The sequence below is a fragment of the Lonchura striata genome, chromosome 4 (genome assembly GCF_046129695.1).
Source record: "Lonchura striata isolate bLonStr1 chromosome 4, bLonStr1.mat, whole genome shotgun sequence".
Classification (NCBI taxonomy): Eukaryota; Metazoa; Chordata; class Aves; order Passeriformes; family Estrildidae; genus Lonchura; species Lonchura striata.
In genome coordinates this window covers 60,734,868-60,760,209 of record NC_134606.1, presented here as the reverse complement: position 1 = coordinate 60,760,209, position 25,342 = coordinate 60,734,868, and the positions used below count along the sequence as shown (strand labels likewise).

At 42.3% G+C, this 25,342-nt stretch overlaps 1 protein-coding gene across 3 annotated transcripts; it reads right to left on the bottom strand.

Annotated features, from left to right (window-relative positions):
• Window positions 1-39: 39 nt before the first annotated feature.
• Window positions 40-25,138, bottom strand: RASGEF1B (RasGEF domain family member 1B). 3 transcript variants are annotated; one of them, XM_021549352.2, is made up of 14 exons: window positions 24,977-25,138; window positions 13,764-13,946; window positions 12,183-12,305; window positions 11,272-11,409; window positions 8,510-8,725; window positions 8,336-8,410; window positions 6,999-7,094; window positions 6,314-6,416; window positions 5,524-5,603; window positions 5,033-5,128; window positions 3,569-3,664; window positions 2,216-2,339; window positions 1,514-1,586; window positions 40-704 (listed from the first exon to the last, which is right to left on the bottom strand). In XM_021549352.2, exons 2-14 carry the CDS (start codon window positions 13,938-13,940, stop codon window positions 680-682), a joined length of 1,422 nt encoding a protein of 473 aa, XP_021405027.1. In that variant the 5' UTR covers window positions 13,941-13,946; window positions 24,977-25,138; the 3' UTR covers window positions 40-679. The 3 variants fall into 3 exon arrangements, with proteins under 3 accessions (XP_021405027.1, XP_021405025.1, XP_021405024.1); XM_021549350.3 differs by lacking the exon at window positions 40-704 and adding an exon at window positions 16,131-16,200 and having other exon boundaries at window positions 1,437-1,586; XM_021549349.3 differs by lacking the exon at window positions 40-704 and having other exon boundaries at window positions 1,437-1,586.
• Between the last annotated feature and the right edge of the window lie 204 nt (window positions 25,139-25,342).

The window sequence follows — 25,342 nt, the reverse complement described above, 5'->3', positions numbered from 1 at the left end:
AGTTGTAGAGCTACATAGCTAATATCTTTATATAGCAGGTGTGTTTTCTACCAGAGCCTTGATTTTTATTACTTTATATTTTTTAAATAACTTAAAATAATAATGAGTTTGCCTGCCAGCAGCCAACTCAAAAACACATTGGAAAAAGAGAAAAAACCCAGCCACCATTACAGTGGTAGGGAGAAATTCTCCTCAGCAGCCAATTTTTGTGTCCAGTCCTTTCCCTTCTTAGCAATCCCAAAGTTCTGGGATATATTCAGCTTATTAGGAATGAGAGCCCTCCAATGCAGACTTGGGTTTCACTGAAAGGAATGGTGAACATTTCCCCTCTGTAGCCTCCTGTGAGTCCTTGTAGCAGCAAGCTGCAGCAAAAGGAAAGGAAAGAATATTCCATCCAGGTGTGAAATGATTCATAGGCAGTATCTGAGATCTTCAAAGGATTCTCAATCAATACTTCAGCCTGAATCCCAGATGAGTGGGCTGTGATTTTATCTCATCTGTCAGATGAGAGAAGCTGCCTGTTTGTTCTTGAATTAACTCCTTTCATCTTTGCTGCCACAATATTGCGACTGACTGCACATCTTTCATCACTCTGAGTGCCACTCAGTGCACAGAAAAATAAACCAAGCCATGGCCTTTGGCAATCCACGTAACACAGCAACAGCAGACATGGTGTGCTCTAGACTCTGCCCAGAAGCGCTGATCTGAAAGGCAGAGGGAATGCAAATGGGTAAAGACAATCACTAGAATGATGTAAATCTTCTCACAGTGACTACGAGAAGGAAGCTGTGAAACTGAGATTCCAGTTACTACAGGTTTTCATCTTGTCACCCTGTGTAATGTGGAATGTCTGTGCCCTGATGTAACTCTCTTCCTGTCTTCTCAAAATGAGTGGAATCAATCAGGTGGAATTGTTACATCCCCCGCCTCAATGGTTCATGTATTCTTCCATGATTAGTAAAATCAAAGAGCTGGTGAGGCTGCAGTCTAATAGCAGTAGAAGAAAAGCCAAAAATATGACTTTGTTGAATATTTTCCCCCAGCCTGAACTCTAAATTGTTAACTGGTTTCATTGATGCATTTGCCCCAAAGTGATCTTTAGGCAAACCTCAGCCCTGTCTGGAAGGCTGATGCAGAAAGGGCTGCAGAAGCTGTGAAAACATCTGTGTGGAATCCAGAGTGCTCTGTAGAGAACTTGTGAGGAAGTGGGGATTTCTTGGAGTTTAAAAAGTACTTTCTTCCTTCACTGAGTAACACGAGAAATTAAAATACAAAATTACTTATTCTAATTCCCATTTCCTAAGGGAAAGAAGAACCAAGAGGGTTTAAGATAAAGACTGATTGTTCTATTTTTTCCAAGAGTCCAAGAGATTGGGAGGGGTTCTGGGGATTTACAACCATGCTGTAGCCCATATGTTGAAACATGTAACACACCATTTGGTTTTAACTGCTTGATGCTTGCTCTGTATCCCATTCTATTTATTTATTGATCTGGGTAACCTCTGACACAAACCTTAGTGTCTTCCATCTGTCCTTTTCAATGTGGTTCTCAGGACCTTCACTTTCATAGGAAGCCAAGTAAAGTGCTGCAATCAGAAGCAAATACATTATGTTAGGCCTACTGGCATTTTAGAATTTGCTCTCCCCGCAAAGCAGACTGAGTTAAATGAAGCAGGCATGTATTATCCATCCCTCAGTTAAGGGCTTCAGAATCCCATTAGGAAGTATAGCATTGCTTATAATTGCACCCAGACAATGCTAACAAACTGTGCATGAGAACAAAGACTACCCTGAGGGGAGAAAAAAGCAACCAGTGGAAACTCAAAAGCATGAGGAGAAGAAAGCACTCAGGAGAAAACAAAATGAGCCCAGAGACATGGTGCTTTGTAAGTAGCCAGTGAAGTCCCTATTTTCTTCCTTAAGCATCACCCTTTAGTGCAAAGCATCCTGAAAGTCACATAAATACATTTCATGTGACATTTACAGGGACCACATCAATTTAATTCATTCTATTTCAGAACCAATGTTGATTCTCACAGACTATATGCACACAAAAGAAAAACCTTATCTTCTCTGTCATTTGTGAGGGAGGAACATTTTTCACTTGCCAGAGATGTCCTCAGGATATCTTTCCTTACTGTGAGGAAGCCACAAATTAGAAGAGACTGAGCAGTAGCCAGTGACACTATCCCTGCAGAAGTCCAGAGCTCCTTACCATCATCACTGAAGACTGGGACAGAGAGCAAGTACTGTAGAATTTTCCAATCCCTTTCAAAAGGGCACTCCACTTGCTTCCATGTCATAAATTCACTGACTTGTTTTGCCAATTCCCAAAATTTCTGTCAGAATACAAAGCAGAAGAGGTGCTATATATTGAACAGCATTACTTACCCTGAACATTTCTTTAAAAAGAGGGAGAGATCTTAGTTTGGAGACCAAGGCTTTGATTGCCCTTGGCTCTTAAAATAGAATTGAACATGATCTAACTCAACAGCTCAGCTCCTAACTTTTGTGTTCCTGTTTTAAGCTATGGTAACTTCCCACTCCTTCACCTTGTTAAAATTGCTGTTGTGAATATAAATATAGTAGATTATGAAGTGCACTTAATTTTTTTTTCAAGGTGCTGGTAACACTCCTTATGCCCAAATTTTAACTTCATTGATGCTTATGCTTTTTGTTTTGCAATTAAATACATAGTGATTTTCACATCAGATGCTTAATACTGACATTTCAAAATCCAGATGTTTCTTGTCAGTTAGCAAATATGAAATGCTCTATTTTCTTGCTGGAAATGTATGCCAAAAATAAACACTCCCCATGTAGTGTGCTGATGCCATTAATTGATAAACTCTTTCAGTTAAAGCTTAACATGACACAAGTGCACATGGATTCCTTGAGCAAAAGGGCATTGCACAGCTTAGTTTTAGAACCTTTAGGCTAATTCAGGCCTGTGACTACCACCGAAATATACTGTACTTTTGTGTGTATGACCCAGGCTTCTTGAAAACTGAAAGTACCAGGCAACAATCACTGGGTAACTCACCATGTGCCAGGTAACAAGCATGAAATCAGAGGCAGAAAATCTACTGGAAGACAAGAGAGTCAAAACTCCCTTGCTGCTGCTCTATCCCATATTTCTTCAGAGACAATCTGCAACTCGCATGAAAATGCTGTCTATATACCTTGATAAAGGAGGAACTTGCTTTTTATGTGAGGAATTAAAAGATAATACCCTAAAATACTAATTTGAACATTTTGTCATTAATTATAACAAACCTGTGAATTGAAATGTTGAGATGAATTTGAGCACTGGGAAGAAGTTCTGACTTTCCCCCCACCCCCCCACTAAAAAAACTGGGAATATTGAAAGTTTCTATAAACACTCCATGTTCGATAAAATTGCTTTTTCCTGACTACTTCCCAGCTCCTCTGAGCAATAACAAATATTCTCAAATTCCAGTCTATGTGTGCTCTCCCAGAATCCAGTGGAAATTGGATTGTGATCTGCTTCAGTTTTCTATTAAAGGGGCTGACCCTGCATTAAACCCCCACTCAGTGCTCTACTTACCTCAAAATTGACGTGACCATTGGGAAGGCGATTGGCACAGCCCTCATTGAGGAAATAAATATCTTTGATCAGGAGGCTGAAGAAAGGTATCACGATCTAGGGAGAGAACAGCATTATTATCAGTCTGGTCCTGAATCAAGACACAATGGTCTACAGAGAAAAATGAAAGGAAGTCAGGTGATACAAAAGGTAAGCAAAATACAGAAGGACTAAGGATTCTACATCTTTACACAAAAACTTAAAAAAAAGTCTCTTCACAAAGTCCTCCATTTCTATGTCATGTCCTTCTTGTTTTCATTTTTTTCCTTCTTCCTTGCAGATTCCAGAAGATAAATAGTCAGAGGCACCTACTTCTTACAAGTAATTCCTGCAGGGTACCTTGTAGTGTAGCTTTCCCTCTTGACAAGACTTGCTTGGTAAACAAGGGGAGATGCACATTGAAGCACGGCAGGGGATATTGGGGTGGCAGCACAAATGGTTTTCAAGCTACAATTCCCCGAGTTTATGCAAGTCATGGAACCTTGGTACTGACTGGCTTAAAATTAAGCATTTGCTGCCAAATGGACAAAGTATCTGAAGAATGCTGGAGAATTTTACTTTCTTAAAATGGTTCTATTTTAATTTACATCCTATGGAAGTTTTTACAGCTACAAATCCTTGTTACATGTGGGAATTAAAAAAAATACCACTTATTTCCATGGAACACTTCACTGCACCATATTTCAATATCTCTAAGTTCTTTCTTTGAAATCTTAAAAGTGACTTCTCTTTAAAAATAAGTAAGCCTCTTACATTTAAACTTCTGGTGTTTTGAATGATATGTGAACAGATTCTTAGGACTCAGAAAGACATTCAATGTATAACAACAGTGTAGATCAGCAGACTGCATGTGGTTTTGCTTCATCTGCCTGGTAGTTTGTTCCATGAACTCCAAGATCAGGAGTTGATGAGCAACTGCTTCCAAGTGGAGAGCAGTTAGGAAGCTATTTAATTCCTTTCCACAAGAACTACCACTGAGATTCTGCATCTAAAGACTAAATACAGGAAGGGAACGCCACAGCTCTATCTAGATCTGAGGTTTGGAATACCTTTTATGAGTAAGTTTTAAAACCTTTCCACCTTAAGCCACGAATTACTGAAAGTTTAGCAGAAGTAGCAGCTATAAGAACAAATTACTAGCAATCTCATGTCAATCCTTAGCCTTTCTGTTTGTGGTATGGGTTTGTGAGATAGAGGTGTCTGTCAAACAGAAATGAGCTGAGGCAACGTCCTTCTTTTTCTTAAATAATAAAAGTGATCATTTAACGTTTAGACGTTCAGTCAGCACCAAACTGATCTGGCAGCTTTTTATAAGCCTGCCAGGGGTAGAGTTGCTGACAATCAGAATTCCAGGATAAAGTTTTACCATGCAACATAACAAGCACATTTGCCTTTTGCCCACTGCCAAGTCATTTGCAAACACACCTTCTCCCTGTTGCTGTGAGCTGTCAGGGACCTCTGAGTGGCTCCACGCAGAGCAGTTCGGTAATTATAAAAATTGCTGGAAGGGTCCATCTGATGCTGCAAGGCATGAAAAGATGCAAATAATGAGGTACACACAATCCTTTTTCAACTGAGCAACTCTTAAATAGGAAAAGGTCTTCTGAACAGCCCCACAAATGCAGCTTTGTAGAGGACTGTGGTATTGCTCTGTCTGTTGGTTCGGTCAGAAGAGAACCTTATTTTTAAAAATGTCCATTCAGCACAACAAGGGACCCAATACATTCTCTTGGACAAATAACAAACTCATATAATGTTGCACCTGCATGACCTTTGACAAAGGTCAGCTGGACAAAATCTATTGAAAGCACAAATATACTATATTAAATGTCATAATGAAGTCAAACTCACATTTTTGAGCAGTTAAAAGTATCATGGTATTAACTGCCTCCTGTCCAAATATTAGCCAGACTTACCTCAAGGATATCAAATTTGGCTGTCTTCACTTTTGCCCAGGTTTTCTTTAATCGAGACACAGGACTCATGTTCATGCCAGCTTGATATAAAAGAAAGAGGTTGTTGGAGTATTTAAAAGAGAGATCTTTCAGGTAGTTTGGACCAGTAAGTATTTAGAAAGCAAATAATCTATTTATTACCAATAACAAGTATTTTCAGTGAAGCTACTCAAGAAATCAGAGTCACTGTTTTCTTTAAATTCCAAAATAACCTTGGAAACAAAATCTTCATCTCTTACAGAATGAAAGCTCTAAAAAAATGCTATGACATTATTTAATGTGGATTTGATAAAACACATATGTACAACAGAAAAGTTAAAATGAGTGTTCTGAACACCATCTCTTACATAATTCATTGAAAAAACTAGACCTAACTATGAAGTTTTCACCTTTCAAATGAAAAAAAAAAATTCCCAGTATTTTCCTACCAGATATAGAGGTATGGAATTTTTAAACCACTAGGATGTGACAGAAATGATGGAAGACATTTCAATTCTCCATATTACAGGGAAAGCTAATATTCCAATTTAGCGCTGAAGTTGGTTTAAAAAAGTGGGGATTGAGGTCTCTGAAGAGTTGCAAAGAAAACTTTGGTTTATACGAACTTTATAGTACACAGATAGCACTACAATAGTGTCGAGCAGCTTCATGGTGCTGACCAAGCTCAGCAGTGGATTTCTGTGTGAAGCACTCTGCTTCCTTTATCCAGATTAAAACAGGGATAAAATAATATCTCAGTACACATACTTACAAATAATAGCCATTAAGGAATTGAAGTTGCCAATGTTAAAACATTCCCGTGCCACATCGATGAAATATTCTATCACTCTTGCTCTGTACTTCTTCTTCACAGGCTGCAAGAGATGCATTTGTAGGGTTATGCTCAGCAGGAAACAGCACTCAAGACACGTCCCCAAAGAAATAAGACCCCTGTTAAAAGTCTTTTCCATATGTACCACAGCTTCACACTATCCTTTACGTGTAGAACAAGTTACACTATTGTGCTCAAAAGCATTCAGGACAGCAAGGACAAACCAGATCCCAGGCAGGCAGAGAGCAAGGACAAGAGGAAAAGAAGCTCTGCCAAGAAGAAGGATATGAAGAACAGCAGAGTAGAGTAGAGGTTCAGCCAGAGTAGAGAATGGGCCTCAATTCACAAGGGCCTCCCAGAGAAGAGAACAGCAGGCCAGACAGGCTCATGTACCAAGAAGGACTAACCCAGAATAAATCATCACTGCCACACAAACAAGGCTGAGGCCCAGTGTAATGCTAAAAGCACTGATCTTATTTCCTCTTCAGGCATGCTCTGACTGCATCCAAATGTCAGCAATTACAGAACCAAGTGAATGAAAAGTCCAAAATGCACCAAACTTGAAAAAGCTTCACAGTTTTAGATAGCTAAACAAAACCTTTCAGCACAAAAAGTCCTGTCTCACCATGCAGATTTCTGTTGCAACCAAGTAACTGAGCCTGTTAAACCACTCCACATAGGCTTCAAGATTCCGAGTCTTCTTTCGATCTCCATAGCAGCTCTACAGACAGAAATAAAATAGCAACTTTTAGCACAATTTTTATCTTTTCCCTGGGAGAGCTGACTTTCTGCCTTGCCATTCCCAAACATTGTCAAGTAACCAGGAATAAATCAAATTACCCAAAGTGACAAAAATCTTAGAGGGAAAGCAGCACTGGTAGTATTCAAGCATTTGTAACTTCCTTCTGAGCTGTCAGCCCAGTAAAACACTCCAGCGGGCACATGGAATGCTTTAAGTCCTACTGGGACTCTTTAAGCACCTAGGACAGACTTATGCAAACAGGGATAAATATCTGCACAAAGCTCCCCTGAATATGCACACTGTTTCAGTCCTTACTCCTGTCCCTCTGCTAGAGTAGATAAAACATTAGGCTCTCTGCAAGTGCAGCAGGAAAACAGAGGTCAGACACATTATGTCTGGCTGTTGGACATACTGCATCCTAAATTTGGGAGATCAGTTCTACCATTTTGATGGGATTACTCCTTTCCTGAGCAGTGCTATGCTGTATCATCTTGGAATCATTCCCACACCACATCTCAGGGTTGCCTAAAAAGGGGTAGACAGCAGTTTCAGTGATCTCTATTTGGAGAAACTATTTCAGAGACCATCTGACTGAACATCAAATTGTAAATAAACCTGCATCATTATATTCTATTTGTCAGTTTAAAGTTAATTCCAGCTTTAATGGACTGACTCTGTCACAGTATATTTACTGTGGTTAAGTCATCTTGAAAAACATAAAACATTAAATCATTTTGAAAACAGCACTCAAAGTGATGAGAACTCCATCATGGCTGGTTAAAATCTCACATAGATCCAGAGCCCTCTGTGTTCTTTTTGTTATGTCTATTTGCTCTACCTGCAAATTCCCTCACTAAAAGGGAAGAACAGATGTCAAAAATGAATAATGCAAAAGGCAAAGTTAAACTCAACTTCTTCCAGCTGTAGGCTCCATAAATGGCCTGGGGAAAACATTCACAGGATTAAATTCTCCTTTAACTTAAGTCAGAAAACCCAGGAAATGTGTTCATTTAATGTGTTAATTTAATTTGTTGGCTGAGTTCTCAAGCTTCAGGAGTTGTACTCCAGAAAGAAAAAAAAAAATTAACAAAATGTTTAAGGGGAATATTAAAGCTTGTTTTCTACTGGTCCTCATTTATTGCTGGACTTCACTTCCAGCTTATGGTGCACCTGATGGTAAATGATGCATTTCAGTGCTGCTCCAGATCTGCTCCCATTACCTTGCCATTATTCAGAGGATCCTTCTGCACAAAAGCCTGGATAAATTCTTCTGGTCCAATATAATTGAGTCTCTCCTAAATAAAGCACAGAAGCAGCCAAGTCATATCCCCTGTTAACCTTCATTTCAAAAAGAGGGGAAGGATGAAGTCATCCCTGGGAACGTAACAACTCACAAGCTCTATGTGTGTCAGCTGCTGAGCTAACACATAGGGATCATTGCAGACTGTGATTATGTCCCTCTGGATGGACTGGGGCTTGGTCTTTAGGAGCATGAGGCGATCTGTGGATGTGGTGGCATCAATTTTTGCAAGCACCTCCTCGTACTGGGTAACCGCAGCCAGCTTCCGAATCAGGGTCTGGAGGAGCTGCTGCACGTTCTTCCGGTACATCTGTTTTAACACCAAACAATCAGAAAACACTTCCAAAATGTGAGAAGACAGCATTACAGTCTGCATGTCACTGCAACAGATGGATGCTGATACCTGTCAGATACCTTGTTGTTAAGGTAAACTCTATTATGTGAATTTGTAATATTAGCATTTCATCAGACCAATAGGAATCCAGCTGAGGGTTTAAGCAGTGATTGTTTCACAGGCTCAGTATTGCCCCAGTTAGCTCAAAGAACAGATGTGTTCAATCCACTCCCTGAAAAATACCAACCACCACTGGAGGAAACACAAAAAATGAAAATACTCCATCTTCTCCTGCTTAAGACCACAGAAAAAAACAAATATGTGGCCATTCAGTGATAAACAAAGGGCCCGCTTCTCTCTGCAGCAAATCACAACCAGTTTCACCAAAGTGAGAACTCAAACTTGCAGTGAATCTGAGAAAAAGGAGAAGATAACAAAACCATTTCTTTCATCTTTCAACTTTGCAGGCCTTTCCATGTAGTGATTTAAGTTATCAGAGTGACAATTTAAAGTAGGAGCAGAACTCAACTCTTAAGTAGACAGATCTGTGTAACCAAGGTGGCTACTCTTCCAGATTCCACATATTATCCTAAAGCCATTAAAGTAAAACCTAAGTGGCTTCAAAAAGGATCATCCAAAAACTATTGTGTGCACACTATAGTATGATCAGTGCAAGGTGGCAGTATCCTTTATTATGATGATTTGTCCTTTTCTCCAAAGATTTTTTCCAAATATGTTGTTTTAAAGGAGTGATATGTTAGCATGGTGAGAGATTTTGGTTGTACTCTTACTACCAGCTCTTAAAAGAACAGGAGTACAATAATTCAGGAAGTGGAATAAGGAGCTATAAGTAGAAGTGTAGTGAACAGGAGTAGGAAACTGCTTCTTTTGTATCCTTTAAGGTAATGACTCACAAAAATCCAAGTGATCTGTAGAAAAGCAAGGTCATGGAAGTTGCCATTTACTGTTCCAAGCAGTTCACAATAAAACAAGTCAATTTACTGTAGTGCTTGCTTTAACTTTGTCTTTCTAAGGGAACATCAAAGTAATAAAACCCCTCAAAGCTACAGCTAGAATGGATTCATAGTTCTCTGAGTAAGATTGTTCCCTTTGCAGAGTTTCTAGCAGCTTTGTACATCTGCCTTTCTCTTCAATAGACATTTTCTCTCTTTAAACTGTCTGTAGTGCCAGAAACTTCACTGCAGACAACCCTTCCCTCTTCTCATTTCATTCTTCCTTCCACCAACTCAACTTCCTCCAGGCTAAGTAGTTCTTTCTTTTTGTGCCAGTATTTTTCAAGTGGGTGTGAGCCCTCAATCACAACTGCTTTGCCTGGAACTAAACTTCAATTTCCTAGCTTGCTATGAAGAGTATCTAGAAACAAAGCAACCTGGCACTCCTCTTGCCCAGTCCAAAGCTCCCTGGAGCGATCTTGCAACTTTCAGCTTGCATATCAAATTGTGTCTCTTCTTCATTTGTATTTCATACCACATTTCATTCTCTTTTCCCATCTTTTTCCATCCCTCCCCACCTTGACAACATCAAAATGTATTTCAGCTTCCAAGTTCAGTTTAGGTTTGCTCTTTTCCATGCTTGTGTACAGCCTCTCAAGGCCCTTCTAGGCCTTTGGCAGCAGCACTCTCAGCTTCTCTGAGTCCAGCTTACCTCCACGACTGTTAATGTGCTGTTTGCTGCCTCATCCACACCATTACTTAAAAGCTGATATAAGGAACACTGGTCCCTGAGGAACACTGAAATCATAATGCCATTTAGCAATTGCTATTTGTGGTTATAGTTCTTCCAAATGCCACTCCAGTGTTTTTTGCAATCGCAGTATTATGCCAGCTACACAGGATTTATTTACTAAAACCTTGTTAATTCCCTTCCACTAAGTAAATATAACCCTTGGCTTTTGGTCGAGTTTATTTCAGTACTTAAAAGACAAGCATTAGTTAAGCATCAAAATATTTCATAATACCCATGTGGAACTTCCATCTGAAAAGTGGGATTTCAAGAAAGGTCAGGTGATTTCCTTGTGTGCTCCATCCACAGGAAGGAATGGGACACACTTCCTCTGAGTTGATACTTTAAGCTCAAGACAATTCTTCCTGGTCTACTCCTCTTTTGGAAATTTCTCCCCAAACCTGCTATAACTTTTCCATTGAACCAATTCCAACACATCTTACTCAAGAAATTGTCAACATTGATAGGGGTTTCTCAGCTATTGTCCTAGCCAGCTTCTTCCAAGTAAAATGATAAATACTAACATCCACCAAATTGTGCCTATCTGCACAAAATGGGATTATGTTATAGGCTTAGAGCTGGAGAGAACCTTGCCCATGTTCTGGAGAAGATCTGCTTATGATGTGTGGTTTCATCCTAGGCTTAGGTACCAGACAGAACTTTTTGCCTACCAGCACCTTGCTAATAAGTTTTCCTAAGCACCCAGAGCCACATCATGTTATTAACAGAAATATCAAAACATCAATAGGAACACCAGTAACTGTGTGCAGACAACTTACCTCATCCCCACTGGCTATTCTTTGTGCCAGCTCCTTTAGGTTCCTCATCATTCTCTCATCTCGGAAATCATAAGGAAAAGTCTCTGTCCACTCAGTCAACAACTGTAGGATTTTTGGTGCAATTTTCTGGGTCCAGTTCTATTTGGAAACAGTAGGGAGGAATGTTACATGTAACAGCAATGCAGGAAATATCTAACTCAAAGGAAACAGAATTCTGCTCTGCAGGATACTGTACACCATAAGGGTATGAATGTCAGGTAAATGTTAATCTTAACTTCATTCAGCACTGGATTATAGGCCTGAGCCAATGGCCATGGAAGCCAATGAAGACACTCTCATTGGCTTAACTGACCTGGAAATTAGGCCTCAGTTGGGTGGAAATGAATCCCCTCATTACCAGGAGTGCCTCAGTGCAAGGCATTGATTAGTGTTTCCTTAACTTATGACTAACTCTCAACAAAGAAAGTTGTAAATTTCAGTTGTACCATAACCTCTGCATGCACTACACCTTATAGGGAGAAACCTGTAAAGAGACAGAGAAGGGCTAGTGAGGGGATGTGGTGGCCAGAGGCTGCCTTGGGCACAGTGACCACAAAATGATTTTTGATTCTCGGTGAAGTAAGGATGAGGGTCAACAAAACCTCTGCCCTGGACTTTCAGAGGGCAGATTTTGGTCTGTTCAGGACCCTGTTTCACAGATTCTCTTGTAAAACAAACAATGCAGCAGAAGCAGCAGCCCTTATAGAGGACAGGCTGAGCAGTGTGGAAATTCCCCGTGAATATCAGTGAATAAAATTGTAATTGCTTGCTTCACATTTTCAGACTGTTCTATCCCACTGAGGACCCTCTTGAATAGAAGCATTTTGGTTTGGGCAGGGACCTGGGAAGTCCCTGAGAGAGGGGGATCTTACCTTGTCCAGGCCAGGCTCACTGAGCCTCTGCTGCTCAGTGCAGAGGTGGCAGACTTTGGCCATGAGCTCGTACGGGTGCATGAAGAGGCGGGAGCTGAGAAGGAAGGTGAAGATGTATGTCCTCTGTCAACAAGAGGAAGACAGAGAAAGGCATAAATTACCAGTACTTTTTATATTTTCTCGAAATGCCTTCCTGATAAATCTGCTCCTCGTTTACTATCTGCAGAAGAAAACTCTACACGTGGCTGTGCCAAAAGCAATTACAAAAGAGGTAAGCATTTAATTTAACACTTATCATCGCTCTACAACCAGTACTATAAGTTTGTGCTTGAGCCAAGTTATGCAAGATTAAACCAAAACAAAGCAGGGCAAAGGTGGTTTAGCTCTCCTATTACACACAGCCTTATTGCAAGCTCATTACCTGAAATTACTCAGAATAAAATTTCAACTCAGCTTCTCCTGCTCTACAGTAAACCTTTGTATCCTGAGTGAAAGCAGAGGGAACTACATAGATTAATTTTACAGAATAAAAATCAGTAACTAAATCTGAGGTTACAAGAAGAGGCTCCTTATTTTGCTTTGATTTTCCATGTATCATGATTTGAACTCATTGTGAGATGGATATTCAGAATATCCATTCCACTTTCCACTTTCCCAGTAGTTAAGTATCTATGGCACCCAGTCTACAAAGACTCTATAATGTTCTGGCTCTAGAAACTTGGAATAAATCATCGTGTTTGACCCACCAGTGTCTAAATTGCTACATACTTGAAGTTTACACTAAGCATTAATGGATAAGCACTAGCTTAAGTACAGTTCTGTGCTGCTGTTAATTCTGACCCAAGTTAAAAAAGATCCTGTCTCAGAAATGTGAAAAGATTTATGACAATAACAGAAACTGAACATAAGCAGAGTTATGTCTTCAGCAGGAGTGTTGTCAACAAGCAGAGCTGCAGTTTCAACATCCACCAGTTACCCCCAACTGCTCTTTCTTGCCACTTTTGATACCATTCTTTTTTATATTTTTTTCTAAGAATTATAGAAAATGTCTCAATGTGTGCATGTGCCTACACAAGTCAAAAATTCTCAGATGACAAATCTCCTGTTGTCAAATCCAGCCTTTGCTGATCCTAAATAGTGTGGTAATAGTTCAACATTTTGGTTGCTTATTGCAAGTACATGTCAACCTCATATGAACTATGGGAAATATGCATTAAAAACCAGTTGGTTTTGCAATAAATACTTTCATTCTGTCACAAAAGTGGTCATGCCTTTCTCATCAGCTTGCCTGGCAACATTTTTGAGGGTCAATGGTACACAGGATCCATCAAGCAATAAGCCAGTCTAGGTGTGTGCTTTATAAATGAGTCACCAGGGTTGCTCACCTTACAACGGGAGTAATAAAGCATTAGACTTCCTAGGCTGGGTGAGTTATTGCAGGATGCACTCAGGTAAAGCACATGTTATCACTGCTGGTCGGCCACCTGAACCCCTTCCTTAGCCATGGATGTGACACGTTCTGCTCTTACTGCATGTTTCCCTCCAGTAGGCACATCAAACCTGGCCATACAGTTAACTTACATCGGGATAGTAATCCACATTGGGTACTAAGTGCTGGATCAGAGCTTCCAGAGACCCCGACAGGAGATTATTGTCATGGTAATAGAGCCCTCCACAGCTGTCTTCTTTTGTCTGATACAGGTTCCTGTTGTAGCTGCTGCTGTCAAACATCGCTGCAAAGGGAGGTGTCTGTGGCATCTTGCCCTGAAGAGACACACAAAAGAGATAAGGGATAATTCAGGGAAGGTACAAGTAAGGGGTTTTCTATCTTCTAGAGATAATACAGCACTAGAAAAAACCTCAGTGTCATGCCATGGGTTACTTGCACACACTTGTACTGTTTTCAAGCCTGTGCAGACTCCTCACAAAAGGTCCAACACAGGCTTTCACCACTGTCTCTCACAATTGCCAGGTGCTTCTTTTATATCTTGCTGTTTCTTTGTTAAACGACAGATAAGATGTCCAGGCTAAGAGTTAGAAGGAGGTATGAAAATCCTGACAAGCTTCCAGAACTCAGACTTTCTATAAAGTTTTTGGGGATGTGGCATAATGTTCATTTTGGTCAAATCCTCAAAGTAGCTCCCTAAGAGCAGCACTCTGAAGGGGAAGCATGTTCAGGCTGCCCCAGGCTGACACACCCCCCCAGTGCCAGTGCAGAAGGAGAGAGACTGAAGTGAAGCCCTGAAAAGGTTATGTGAGAGGACAGCCTCCTTTATGCAACACAACAGCCATGTAGCTGCAGTCCCAAACCTCCCATTTCCCAACTCCACCCTGGTAAATTGGCACTTGGTTTTCCCCATAACACTGTGACAGGCGTGACCCAGGCTAAAGCCTGATGCTTCAGTGCATCTGCCTCCACCTACTCTCTGAGTGGCTCTACAGAAATTTGGAAAAACTTGCCTGGGCATAGTTGCTTACCACTGCTGTCCAAACTCACCAGTAATATAAAAGATGAGACTTGTTAAACCTTCTCCCAAAATCCTGTGAAAATGTGAAAAAATCCAGCCCTGTGCTTCCCAGCTTCAGGAAAAATAAAGCAATTACTCACTAGTCTGCACCTTAGTGCCTGTGGAATCAAAATGTCTTTCCAAGAAAAGATCAGTCAGTGCTGCAAGCTGTTTAGTCACTCAGAGCAGTGGGTGGGCAGCAAGGGGGCCATGACCCCTTGAAGAAGAGCTCTCCCAGAAGAGCTCTTCTGGTAATGCAATATCTGAAAAGGCCAAAAGATAAAATCTCTGCTTGAGTGTTGAGTTATAAACTCCTTCCTTCTCCCTCCTTCCCTGCTTTCTGGGAGTAGCAGTTCTTGTCAGTTTAGGGAACTTAGGTTTTATAGCCAGTTTTAACCACAAACATGCTGGTGTTAACTCTACTGCAGCAGTTACTGGGCGCTGACGGGTACTCAGGGAGAGACAGATAAACTGCAAAAGGGAATGGCACTTTGTTTCCAATCCTCCCCAGAGCTTCAAGGCAGGGGAGATCAAACTGAGAGGACAATATCCACAGGCTGCTGTGCTCCTGTGACGACATGTGCATGAGAAAAGCATTAATGCCTCTGAGCCATCATTGTAAGAGCAGATGCTGTTTCTTTTCTCTCCATTGTATCCAATCCTATTCGGGAAAAGGCTCTTTAAAGCCACAGACCTCAGCGAACACCAGCCTGTGAAGGCACCCCGTTTTGAGAACAACTAGGGATGTGACAGCCTGGAGATAAATAGAGTGCTGCCATCTGTGTGCCCCCCAACCCACAATAAAGCACTTTTCAGAGTGAGCTCGGTGGAGATGAGAAGCTATTAAGTTATTAGCCAGATTCCTTAGCTTGGACCTGAAGCACCACACAGACTTGCTGCTGCTGCTGGCAGTGTGTCCACACAATGAAGACATTCAAACCAGCACAAGCCGGAGTGGTTCAGTAAATAAACAGTAAGAGAAAGCCAAAAACAAAGGCAGAGAAGGACAGTGGAGAGAGAGCCTCCCGGCCTACACGATCTGTGCTATTTCCACCTTGAGAGGTGCCAAAAGATATCTGCATCAAAATAGGAAAGACTGAAAAGTCTCAGTGTCTGAAAAGTGACATCAGACACTATGCAGCTGTTCAACCAGCGTTTCAATTCCATTCAGCCCCATGAACTGGGAGAAGAATAAAGTAAATACACATGCCACAGTGTAAAGTGCAGGACTGAGCTTAACCGTGTTCCTGTACAAGGGAGTTCAAATTACTGGGCAGTGAGGTGCAACCCTACCCTGGCCATGCTGTGCAGCAATAAAGCATCCTGATGTATAAAGACTCCTGGGCTTTCAGGTTCTTTGCAAGGCTAACCCAGTTTAAGGAACAGAACTTAACTGAGGAGCTTACAGGAACCTTCTGCAGCATCTCCTAGGTTTTCATACCGTGCATCCAAAGCCACAGACTTGAACCAGTTCCAAAATATTCTTCAGCCCACTGACACTGAAAGACGTCCTGAAAAAATTCAGAATTTTTTTCAGCTAGTTTAGTGCAGTTTATCCAGTCAAAGTGCAAGCAGTAGTGAACAGTGTGTAAACACTGCAGCCCACCAGACATTTGTAGCACTGTGGCTCCAAGGCAATACTCCACAGGGAAGTGAGAAAGCTAGTTTGCATCTGCAAAACAACTTGACATCAATATTGGCACTTGTAAAAAAACAAAGTGAGCAGTTGTTTCAACTCAGATCTCATATTAACCAAACCAGCCTAATTCAGGGTAAGACTGGGATCTGCAGGGGATTTAGCCAGACTAGCCAGCAATTAGCTTTCATTTCATGCAATCCTCACAACACAAATCAGACAGGTTGGAGACACAGTCTCCTAGAGCCTTATCAACAGAAAAGGAAAAAATCATCAGGCCATTAATAGAGGTACTGATTTGTAACTGTAAAATAAAATTCTCTAAAGTCTATCCCAAAGGGTACATACTGTCTCACTTGTTTGCTATCTATTTCTGGAAAGCTGCTTGACAGAGAGGGCTCAGTCCTGCTTCAGTGAGACAACAAGTTGTGGTGATGTTCTGTGTGGTCGGAACTGGGTTTCACTTGGAAGTGAGCAGGACACAGGACACATTCTCCAAGTGATGAAAAGGGCTGATAGCAAAGTGTGACAGAGATAAATATAGCATGGCCAACAGGATGATTCATACAACACATGTGCTTTTCCAGCATGACCCCTTTATTATCTTGACTTTGACTCCTCTGCTGTATTTTATTTGGAGGTGGAGACATAAAGCAGCCTGCTTAATTCTAGTTAGAAGCTTCTTTAGCTAAAGCTTCAGCCAAATTCTGCCTTCAGAATAACTTGAGTGGAACTGAAATTTGGTTACAGAGAAGATAATGGTCCACAAATCCGTGCCATATAGAGCAGAGGTATCTTGGAACCTAAAAATATTGTTGACAAAGCACAGCAGGGCAAGATCTGACGAGCAGGAATTGGGAAAAAAGACAAAAAATATAATTCCAGTGAAAAATGTTCTGGCAGTTAAAAACTGGAACTTTTAAACTGGGATTTGGAAACATTTGGCTAGCAATCACATGAAAACCCATTTATCTCTTCTCTCTTTCTTTTTTTCCAGGAATAAAAAGAGTGTTTTGTTGTTTTTTTTTTTTTTTTAATTAAAGATCTGACTTGAAGGAAAGACCAATGAAATAATTTCCTATCGTTACCAGTGATGTTCTCTTGTGACAGAGAGAAGTCAAAAACTCTGCACTGTGGAAAGAGGAATACAACATTTTTTTCCTGTATTTAGTATCATTATGGAGAAGATGCAACCTTGGGCACTGAGGTCCATATTCCAGCTGCGAGTAGCCTCTGACAAGAAAGAAGCCTCAACCTTCCCAGTAACAGCACTGTAAATAGCAAGTCAGAGCCAAAGATGACGTGCTCAAACCCTCACCATCTCTTTCAGGAGCCAAGTTTCAGTTTGGCAAAACGTAAGGAATCAGATGTTGCTTCCAAGGCTGGCAAGTGCTTTTCCAAACCTTTATGTTAAAAAAAAAAAAAAAAAAAAAATCAATCTGTTTTCTACTACAAACTCCCTATACAATCGAAACCCTTACCCACATTTAACAGGTGATTACCATCCACCATTGTTAATAAGGATGCCATCATAAAACTGAGGTATGGCAAAACAAAAGACTGACTTCCTGCAGGAGCAAAGCTCCAGAGAGGGCCCTCATTATCCCTTCTCCTTGTTTTGTTAGCAACATGCCTACAGAAGTCCTTCCTGTTGTCTTTGACATCTCTGACCAGACTCAATTCTAACTGGCCCTTAGCTTTCTTAACCTCATCCCTAACTTCCTGTACAGTTTCCCCAAATTCCTCCAGACCTATACCCCCTCCCCGTCTCCCCAGCCTATCTTCCATGAAAAGCCAGTAGCCTTCCATTCCAATGCATCAGCCACAGGAGCCACCCCACCACATCTCTGTGATGGCAGTGACATCACACCCATGCAGGCATGTGCATGTCTCTGATTCTTCTTGTTTGTTCCCCATACTACGTGTGTTTGTGTAGAGGTAGCTGAGCCAGGCCCTTGATAAAGCTGGAGCAGCTGGAATCCTTCTGCAGTGCTCAGGGCACCCACCCAGGCAGCCCAAAACAAAAGCATACCAGAAACAGAGGCCGCCCATCGCATTCCACACAGCTCTTCCTGGTGTGTGTGCTTTGCTAACAAAGCTTTTTTTTTTCAGCACTGGAAGGTAAAGGGAAATTTTTACAGCTCAAGCTACTGAGAAGATAAGAAACCTGAAAAACTCCCAGATGGGTGTTTTGTGTATCTTATTTGCAGAAATTCACTATCCCAGCTCAAGCCTTCTTTGTGAAGAATTTGCCATACAATTCTCAGAGCATACATTCAGCACCAACTCTGAGTTATAGTTCCTTCCTAGAATTACTTATTACACGCATCTTTTAAAAGGCAGAGTACAGAATATTTTTTCTTACTCACATAGGAGACGAAAAGGGAAGTGATATCGGCTTTTTCCAGACAGAAATCAAGAGGAAGATTAAGAAACTCTCATAAGGAATCCACCCCCGAGGAAGAGGACCAAAACTATCCATGCTGGACAATGTCACAATAGTAGAAAATGCACCTTGCACAGTTGCTGGTAGGGGAAGAAAAGACCTGAGGTAGATGCAAGAAACCTGACTGAACCTTAAAGTACTATTTGGTTTTCACTAAAACAGCAGAGGATTAACAATTTTGTGAAGTTTTCCAAAAATCACCCAGGCAACAATAAGCTGCAAAGGAAAATGAAAAATGCTAGTAAGCAAAGAATAAAACAGGAACAGAATTTCAAGTTGAAGCATTTTCCTCCTGAATGTGCACTTTTCTTGGGTCTATAAATAGACCCAGCTGATGATTTGGGAAGGTTAGATGCAGCACTGCTGACTGATCACTCACGTATGAGAACTTTGGCACAGTAATTAAGTGAATCCTGAATGACTCGAAATTAAAGTCTTTGGATACTGAACAGCAAAGGTGTGATGGGTATTAATACATTTGTGTGTTTACTTGGGAGCATTAGAAACACTGTGGGGTATTTAAGAAAGGCTTGAATTTCTCTAAATCTGCAAGCATAGAAATAGGGAAGGAAACAAACAAGTTCCTCTTTGTTGCTGATATGCTAGTAAATCCATGTCCCCTGCTTAAGCCCCATAACTCAGCTCCCCTTCTATCCTTTCCCATCCTCTTCTGTAGGGCAGGAAGAGAGAGAGTCTAATGATGCTGAAAGTGGCTGTGACAGCATTGCTGCAGTGCCAGAGAAGCACATGCAGGCAGACTGCATCACGGCAAAAATCCCAGCTGCAGGAAAATTACTCAGTCCAGGGTGAGGACAGGACATGTGTTCCTCCCAAACAAAACACATGATACAATTTGTCCGTGTTGCTGGACACACAAAAGCAACAGCCTCAAAACACATGACACTAAAAGGATACCACACCTAGAACATATAATTTCTTAAAGCACTTGTCTCTTACCATGATCACAACGCTTCTGAGATTTCTGTCTGTAGGTTAAAACTGAGGTGACCACAATTATTTTAAAAATATGAAGCATACTCCATTATTGACTGAATAATCTTTTTGTTAGGTTCATTTTTAATTTTATGGGTAATTTCTTCATCTGGATGGTGTTCTTTAAGTATTTGAATGCAAAATAAGGCTTTTCCCATATAAGTGTGGGGATTTTGTACCTTGTACATCTTTTTGCTAATCCCAGTTTCAGAAGAGAAGTTTAAAACATGAATGAACAGGATAAGTATATATTATAAGTGACATGATGAACTAGCACAACAGTAATTAAATGTCAGAAGGCACAAGAGATTCTAAAAAAGATCAGTCCATTGCATGCTCCACAGTGTCTCTTTAAAACTTAAGGGATTTACAGAATGAATGAAATGGAAAAAGATGCACAAGAGTCTCAGGCCAGCCAAAGGATTCAATTAAACATCTCCCATCCTAGAAAACAGAAAACATATAGAGCTAGTATTTTCTACCAAAATTTCTGAGCAGACAGCTGGATTGAAAGCAAGAATGCTACTAAAGCCTTCCAGTTCTTTACATTACTGAAGCAGGGTGGGGATTTTAGAAGCAAAGCATTCCCCTTATTTGATCCAGTGAAGCACAGAACAGTTTTGCCATTTGCTGTATTTGTTCTTAAATATTACAGCCTTAAAATACTAAAATCCCACCTGTCTACTCAGGCAGCTCCAGACTGGTTTGTCAGGGCTGCCATCCACCAGTAAGATGCAGAGCTCCACAGCCTGGAGCTCACCACCCTAGCTCCCACACTGCTGAGGAGCAGCTGAGATGCTGCTCCTCACTCAGCTGATGGATTGCTGCAGTTCTGAGGTCAGGAGTTTGAAGGCAAAACATCATACTGTAAAATGAGTGATTCAGCAGCTGATTCACAGTGGCTGAGATGTCCAGGAATGGGGTTTGGGGTGGGGTGCACAGATGGGCCCTGTGATACTACCTGTGCTATGCTACCCCCACTAGTGAATCAGAACTCTGGCACGAGTCCTGTAGCTCTGTATCTACAGACTTCTGCACTCTGCATCATTTCTGTAGCATGCTTGATGCCTCCTGCATACTTCAAACTGACAAAACTGAAATTTGATGTTTTCAACAGAAATGGGAGCAGTTTCCCCTACACTATCACCAGAAGAGAATCACTGTCTTATTAGACTTTCACTAACCTTGAGGAGTGTGATCCATTCTATTGACAGGGATGTGAACCCTGGGATGTGACAGGGATATAAACCTAACCCGCCCCAGGTGATCCAAGCCAGAAGATCCATGTTCTCTATCTGCATGGGCAGTAGCTAAGCATGGTTCTGTACCTTTTCAGAGTGATAACTGGCTTCATCAAGAGCTGTTCACATATCCATCCACAGAAAACAGAATTATTATGGCATTATTTCAGTGCTTAGACATGGCTCCTGGTAGTTTGGATCTGCTTCTGACTCTGCTACAAGCTCCTCCTGTGGCTTTAGTCAAGTCACTCAGTTTCTCATTACTGCATTCCTCTGCCTGACAGTACAAAGAAGAATAAGTATGGGGTTATTTCCTTTCATTAAGCACTAAGATCTTTTTTCAAAAGGTGCACAGAAGGTGTATCTTATATATTACAGCCAGGAGCATGGTACTAGCCTTAAGCACGAAGCTCTCTTGACATGATTCCTCTTCAACCTCATCAAAGCAAGATACCTTCTGAATCCCAAAACTGTTGCTCTTTGCAGACACCCATGCCTGGCCTTTTGGTGCAACCTACAGTACAAAAGAAAACACCTTTCCCTTTTGTAATCATAATAGGCAGCCAAGTTATAATTTACAACAGCAAGCTGTAGTAGTGTTAAATAACAGTACTAAATTTCATTTAACTGTTTCTACCTAAAACTTCATTGCCAAATGTCTCTGCCATTTAGATGATGCAGAAAAACTGCTAGTTTTAGGACAAACAATTAATATGATCTCTTTTTCCTCAGTCGCTGAGTCCTTATGTTTCCATGATTTTTACTGACACTTCAATGTAGAGTGGGTTGAAAGCAGTATAGTCACAGTTCTTCAACAGAAATATTTCAGTTAAACCCTCACAACCACCACCACCACCACCACAACAAAAAAATACACTTTCCAACGTCCAGATTGAAGATAAAAATGGATGGTTCCACTTTGTCCGCTAAGAGAGGAAGTACAGCTCCATATCTGCAGCAGCAACACCTGCCTCACACCCATCTCTATCTAGGCTGGGTATCAGAAGAAGCCTAGAACACAGCTGGGTCAGAGGCACAGAGGACTTGTAAAACAGTTGTCTGCAATCAGCTTGCCTGACTCCTTGGGAAATCAAAGCCAAGTGTACTATAGGCAGAATGACTGAAAAGATCTTTTCCCCCAGTCTAGGCAGGGCCGTAGCAGATTGGTTTGTGTCAGCAAACCTTTGAGACCAGCAGCAGTTCCCGTGCCCGACTGAGGGTGGACCCCTGGGCTTGGCAATCGATGGTCAAACGCTCCTTGCCCTGAAACAACTACACCTATTAAGTCACCACCCAATAGGTATGATATTGAGCAAATGTACACCACGGTGGGTTGTGAAAAGATCATTACAAACGTGGCCTAATAGTGTCTGAATCCCTGCAGGATGCTTAAGGGAGGATCAAGTCTAGTCCTGATGGACAAGTACTGTCATTTCAGCATGCTACATTCATGCAGAAAGCACCTGCCCTTGTATCAATAAGAGCAATTAGCTCAGAGAATACCCCACTCCCCAGTCTGACTCAAGCTTATTTATCCTGTATTATTCCTCATGAATCTGAAGGTCTCACTGTGCAGGCTCACAGCTCCCAGGCTCCTCTCTGCACGTGTGTTACCCGGCATTTCTGGCCCTATTTCCAGAGTAACCAGAGCAAGCAGAGTACTTGACCCCATGGGAAGTGCAGGTGACCTGGGGAATATTTTATTCTGGGGAGAAGATGCATTTTGATGAATCAAACCCAAAATAGTCAGAATGCATGGATCTGAGTCATTCAGTGCTATTCTGGAGCCTCTTAGGGAGAGTGAGCTGGATTGTTGTCATGATCTTGCACATTTTCCATTTAAAAATACAGCCATACTAAATGCCACCCATTCAGGGTCCTCACAGTAGCAATTTAGTTTTTTAATACTACTTCTTACAGCAGCTAGAACAGAGGAGAAATTAGCAACAGCTTTCAGCTGGAGTCTTTGCCTCCTGTTTGTAAATTAATGCATTGTCTTGCTGTGGCTGTAAAATGCTCTTTGGAAGCTTTGTTTACAAGCTCATTTTCTATCAAAGTGTTTATTAGATGATGTGGCTCAGTCCCTCATACCCATGCCAAGCAAAGGGCGCTTGTCAGCGCTTGCAGAGTACACCTGTGTGTTCACTAACATTCGGAAAAAATGCTTAAGCATGTGCAATCCCAGATTGTGCCTCCTCCTCTGAAATGCGGGCAATCTATCCCAAACAGTCCCAGCGTATGTCAGCAGACCCTTACAGTGATCTGCAGCACAGCCTGGCAATGATCCACACACAACCCCTTCCTGCCTTCGCCCCAAGAAAACCTCACTTTTTAACTACCCAGCTCGCAAATAAGGCCCCGTATTGTCAGCTTCTCCAGTTCATATTCCTGCACTGCGCACGCTGCAGGGCTGAACTGTGCCTGTCCCTCCTGGCACAGCAGCTCACCCCACAGACCGGGGCGGGCACCGGGACTCTGCTCTCCCCGAGGACTGCAAAGATAACCCACACAACTGGGGCACAGGCAGCAACACACAGCGCCGTCCCCCAAAACCTCGGCAGAAAGAAACCACAAAGAATGAAAACCAGCAGGGATTCAGCACACCATACACAAAAAGCATTTTACTCAGTGCGTGGCACAGCTGTGAGCTTAACCCCTGCTAAATCAGTGATTTCTTTCCTCTTTTATAAAGATTTAACAAATCCTACAGTGGCCTGTTTCAGTCCTGCTGTTCAAAGCAGTGATATCCCCACTGCTTATCCAAAATCAGAGCTTGGTCTCAGCTATTCTCTCTAGAACAGCTCATCAGTTAGCTACTTGTCTTGAGTATATTTAGCATTGATTTTCAGCTGATTAACAGCTTCTCTCCAAGGCATCTCATTTGGAAGCCATAAGATAAGCCTGAGGAAGCCGTACTTCAAAAAGCTCTTCTCAGCTTTCAAAAATAAAGCTCGGAGAGCCAGTCCCGCCTGCCCAAGTCCCAGTTTCCCACAGATGGCACAGATGACATCTCAGCCCACCACGGCGCTAATCTCACTGAAAGCAGCCCCCTCAACATTCCTCGCTTAGACATAGCTGCCCGAGGTACAGAGCACCTCTTTGTTCCAGGCTCTTTTGATTTTTCAGGCCATTCTTGCCCTTTGAGAGGAGTCAGCCCTCCTCCGCTCCGTTCAGGAGAACTCTTTAAAAAGAGTTCCTCATCCCACTCTGTTTTATTTAGCTTTTCACACAGGCAGACTGGGAGGCACTGCTTGTTAGAGCTGCCTTAGTTTACAGTCTGGACTGACGCCCTGGTCTTGGGTCATTTAACATTGATTTGAGGTCACTTAACACTGATTTTAACAGTCCTTACTCTCCTCGTACCCCTGAACTGCTGCCACCTCACACAGCGCAGGAGTCTGAAGTTTTACCACACTCACACTCAGCAGATGCCCAGTGAAAGACACACACACACACATCCCGCCCACACGCCCATTTTACTCAGCCCTACGAACACAAAATCTGGTAAATTAGTGCTTTTTTATCCTTCCCACCCAAGAAAACCAGCAGTCAGTTGAACTGACTGTAAAGTAAAGCAGGGAAAGCTTCTCCAAGGATTATAGCCACGGGGAAAAAAATCACATTGTGCAGTTGTAGGAGCCTTTCTCTCGTCCTGCAGGGGAAAAAAAAAAATCACATCGTGCAGTTGTAGAACCCGGTTCTCTCTTCCTGCAGGGAAGGGGGCAAGGAGAAGGATCCAATAGGATCCAACCACTGCTGGGTTGGAGTCTCTCCTAATACCCGCAAAAAAGCAGCTCTGTCCGTACAGAACTGGGTAGCCAGGAAGAAGATTAAACACCAGGAGGAATGATACCGTCCTGCCGGAGCTGGCAACTAAGACAGAGATGGATGGATGGATGGATGGATGGATGGATGGATGGATGGATGGATGGATGGATGGACAAGACGCACCGCAGACACACGAACTGTACCTGGAAGTGGTCGCAGGCGTTCCCGGCCCCAGACGCTGCTTTATGGCTCTCACGCACTCATCACCCAGGACACAACACAGGACAGCGCAGGACAGCACGGCTCGGCTCGGCTCCCCGCGGACTGTGCCGGCGGCGGGCGGAGCGCCGGGAAGCGCCGCTCCCGCCCCGCCCCGCCCCGCCGGGCGCGGCGCTGCCGCGGGGGCGGAGCGCAGTGCGGCCCGCCCGGACAGCCGGGCCGGCGGAGCCTCCGCGGGCACCGGGCACCGGCGGGCGGGGGCCCTGGGGCTGCTGCCAGGCACACACACACACGCACACACACACACACACACACACACACACACACGCACACACGCACACACGCACACA

What these genes read in the sequence shown, in the direction of transcription:
- RASGEF1B (XM_021549350.3), bottom strand. Translation starts at nt 13,940, where the DNA reads ATGCCACAGACACCTCCCTTTGCAGCGATGTTTGACAGCAGCAGCTAC. An exon ending in ATGTGGATTACTATCCCGAT is followed by an intron (nt 12,306 to 13,763) that starts GTAAGTTAACTG and finishes TCTTGTTGACAG; the next exon opens with AGGACATACATCTTCACCTT. An exon ending in ATGGTCACGTCAATTTTGAG is followed by an intron (nt 2,340 to 3,568) that starts GTAAGTAGAGCA and finishes GTATTCTGACAG; the next exon opens with AAATTTTGGGAATTGGCAAA.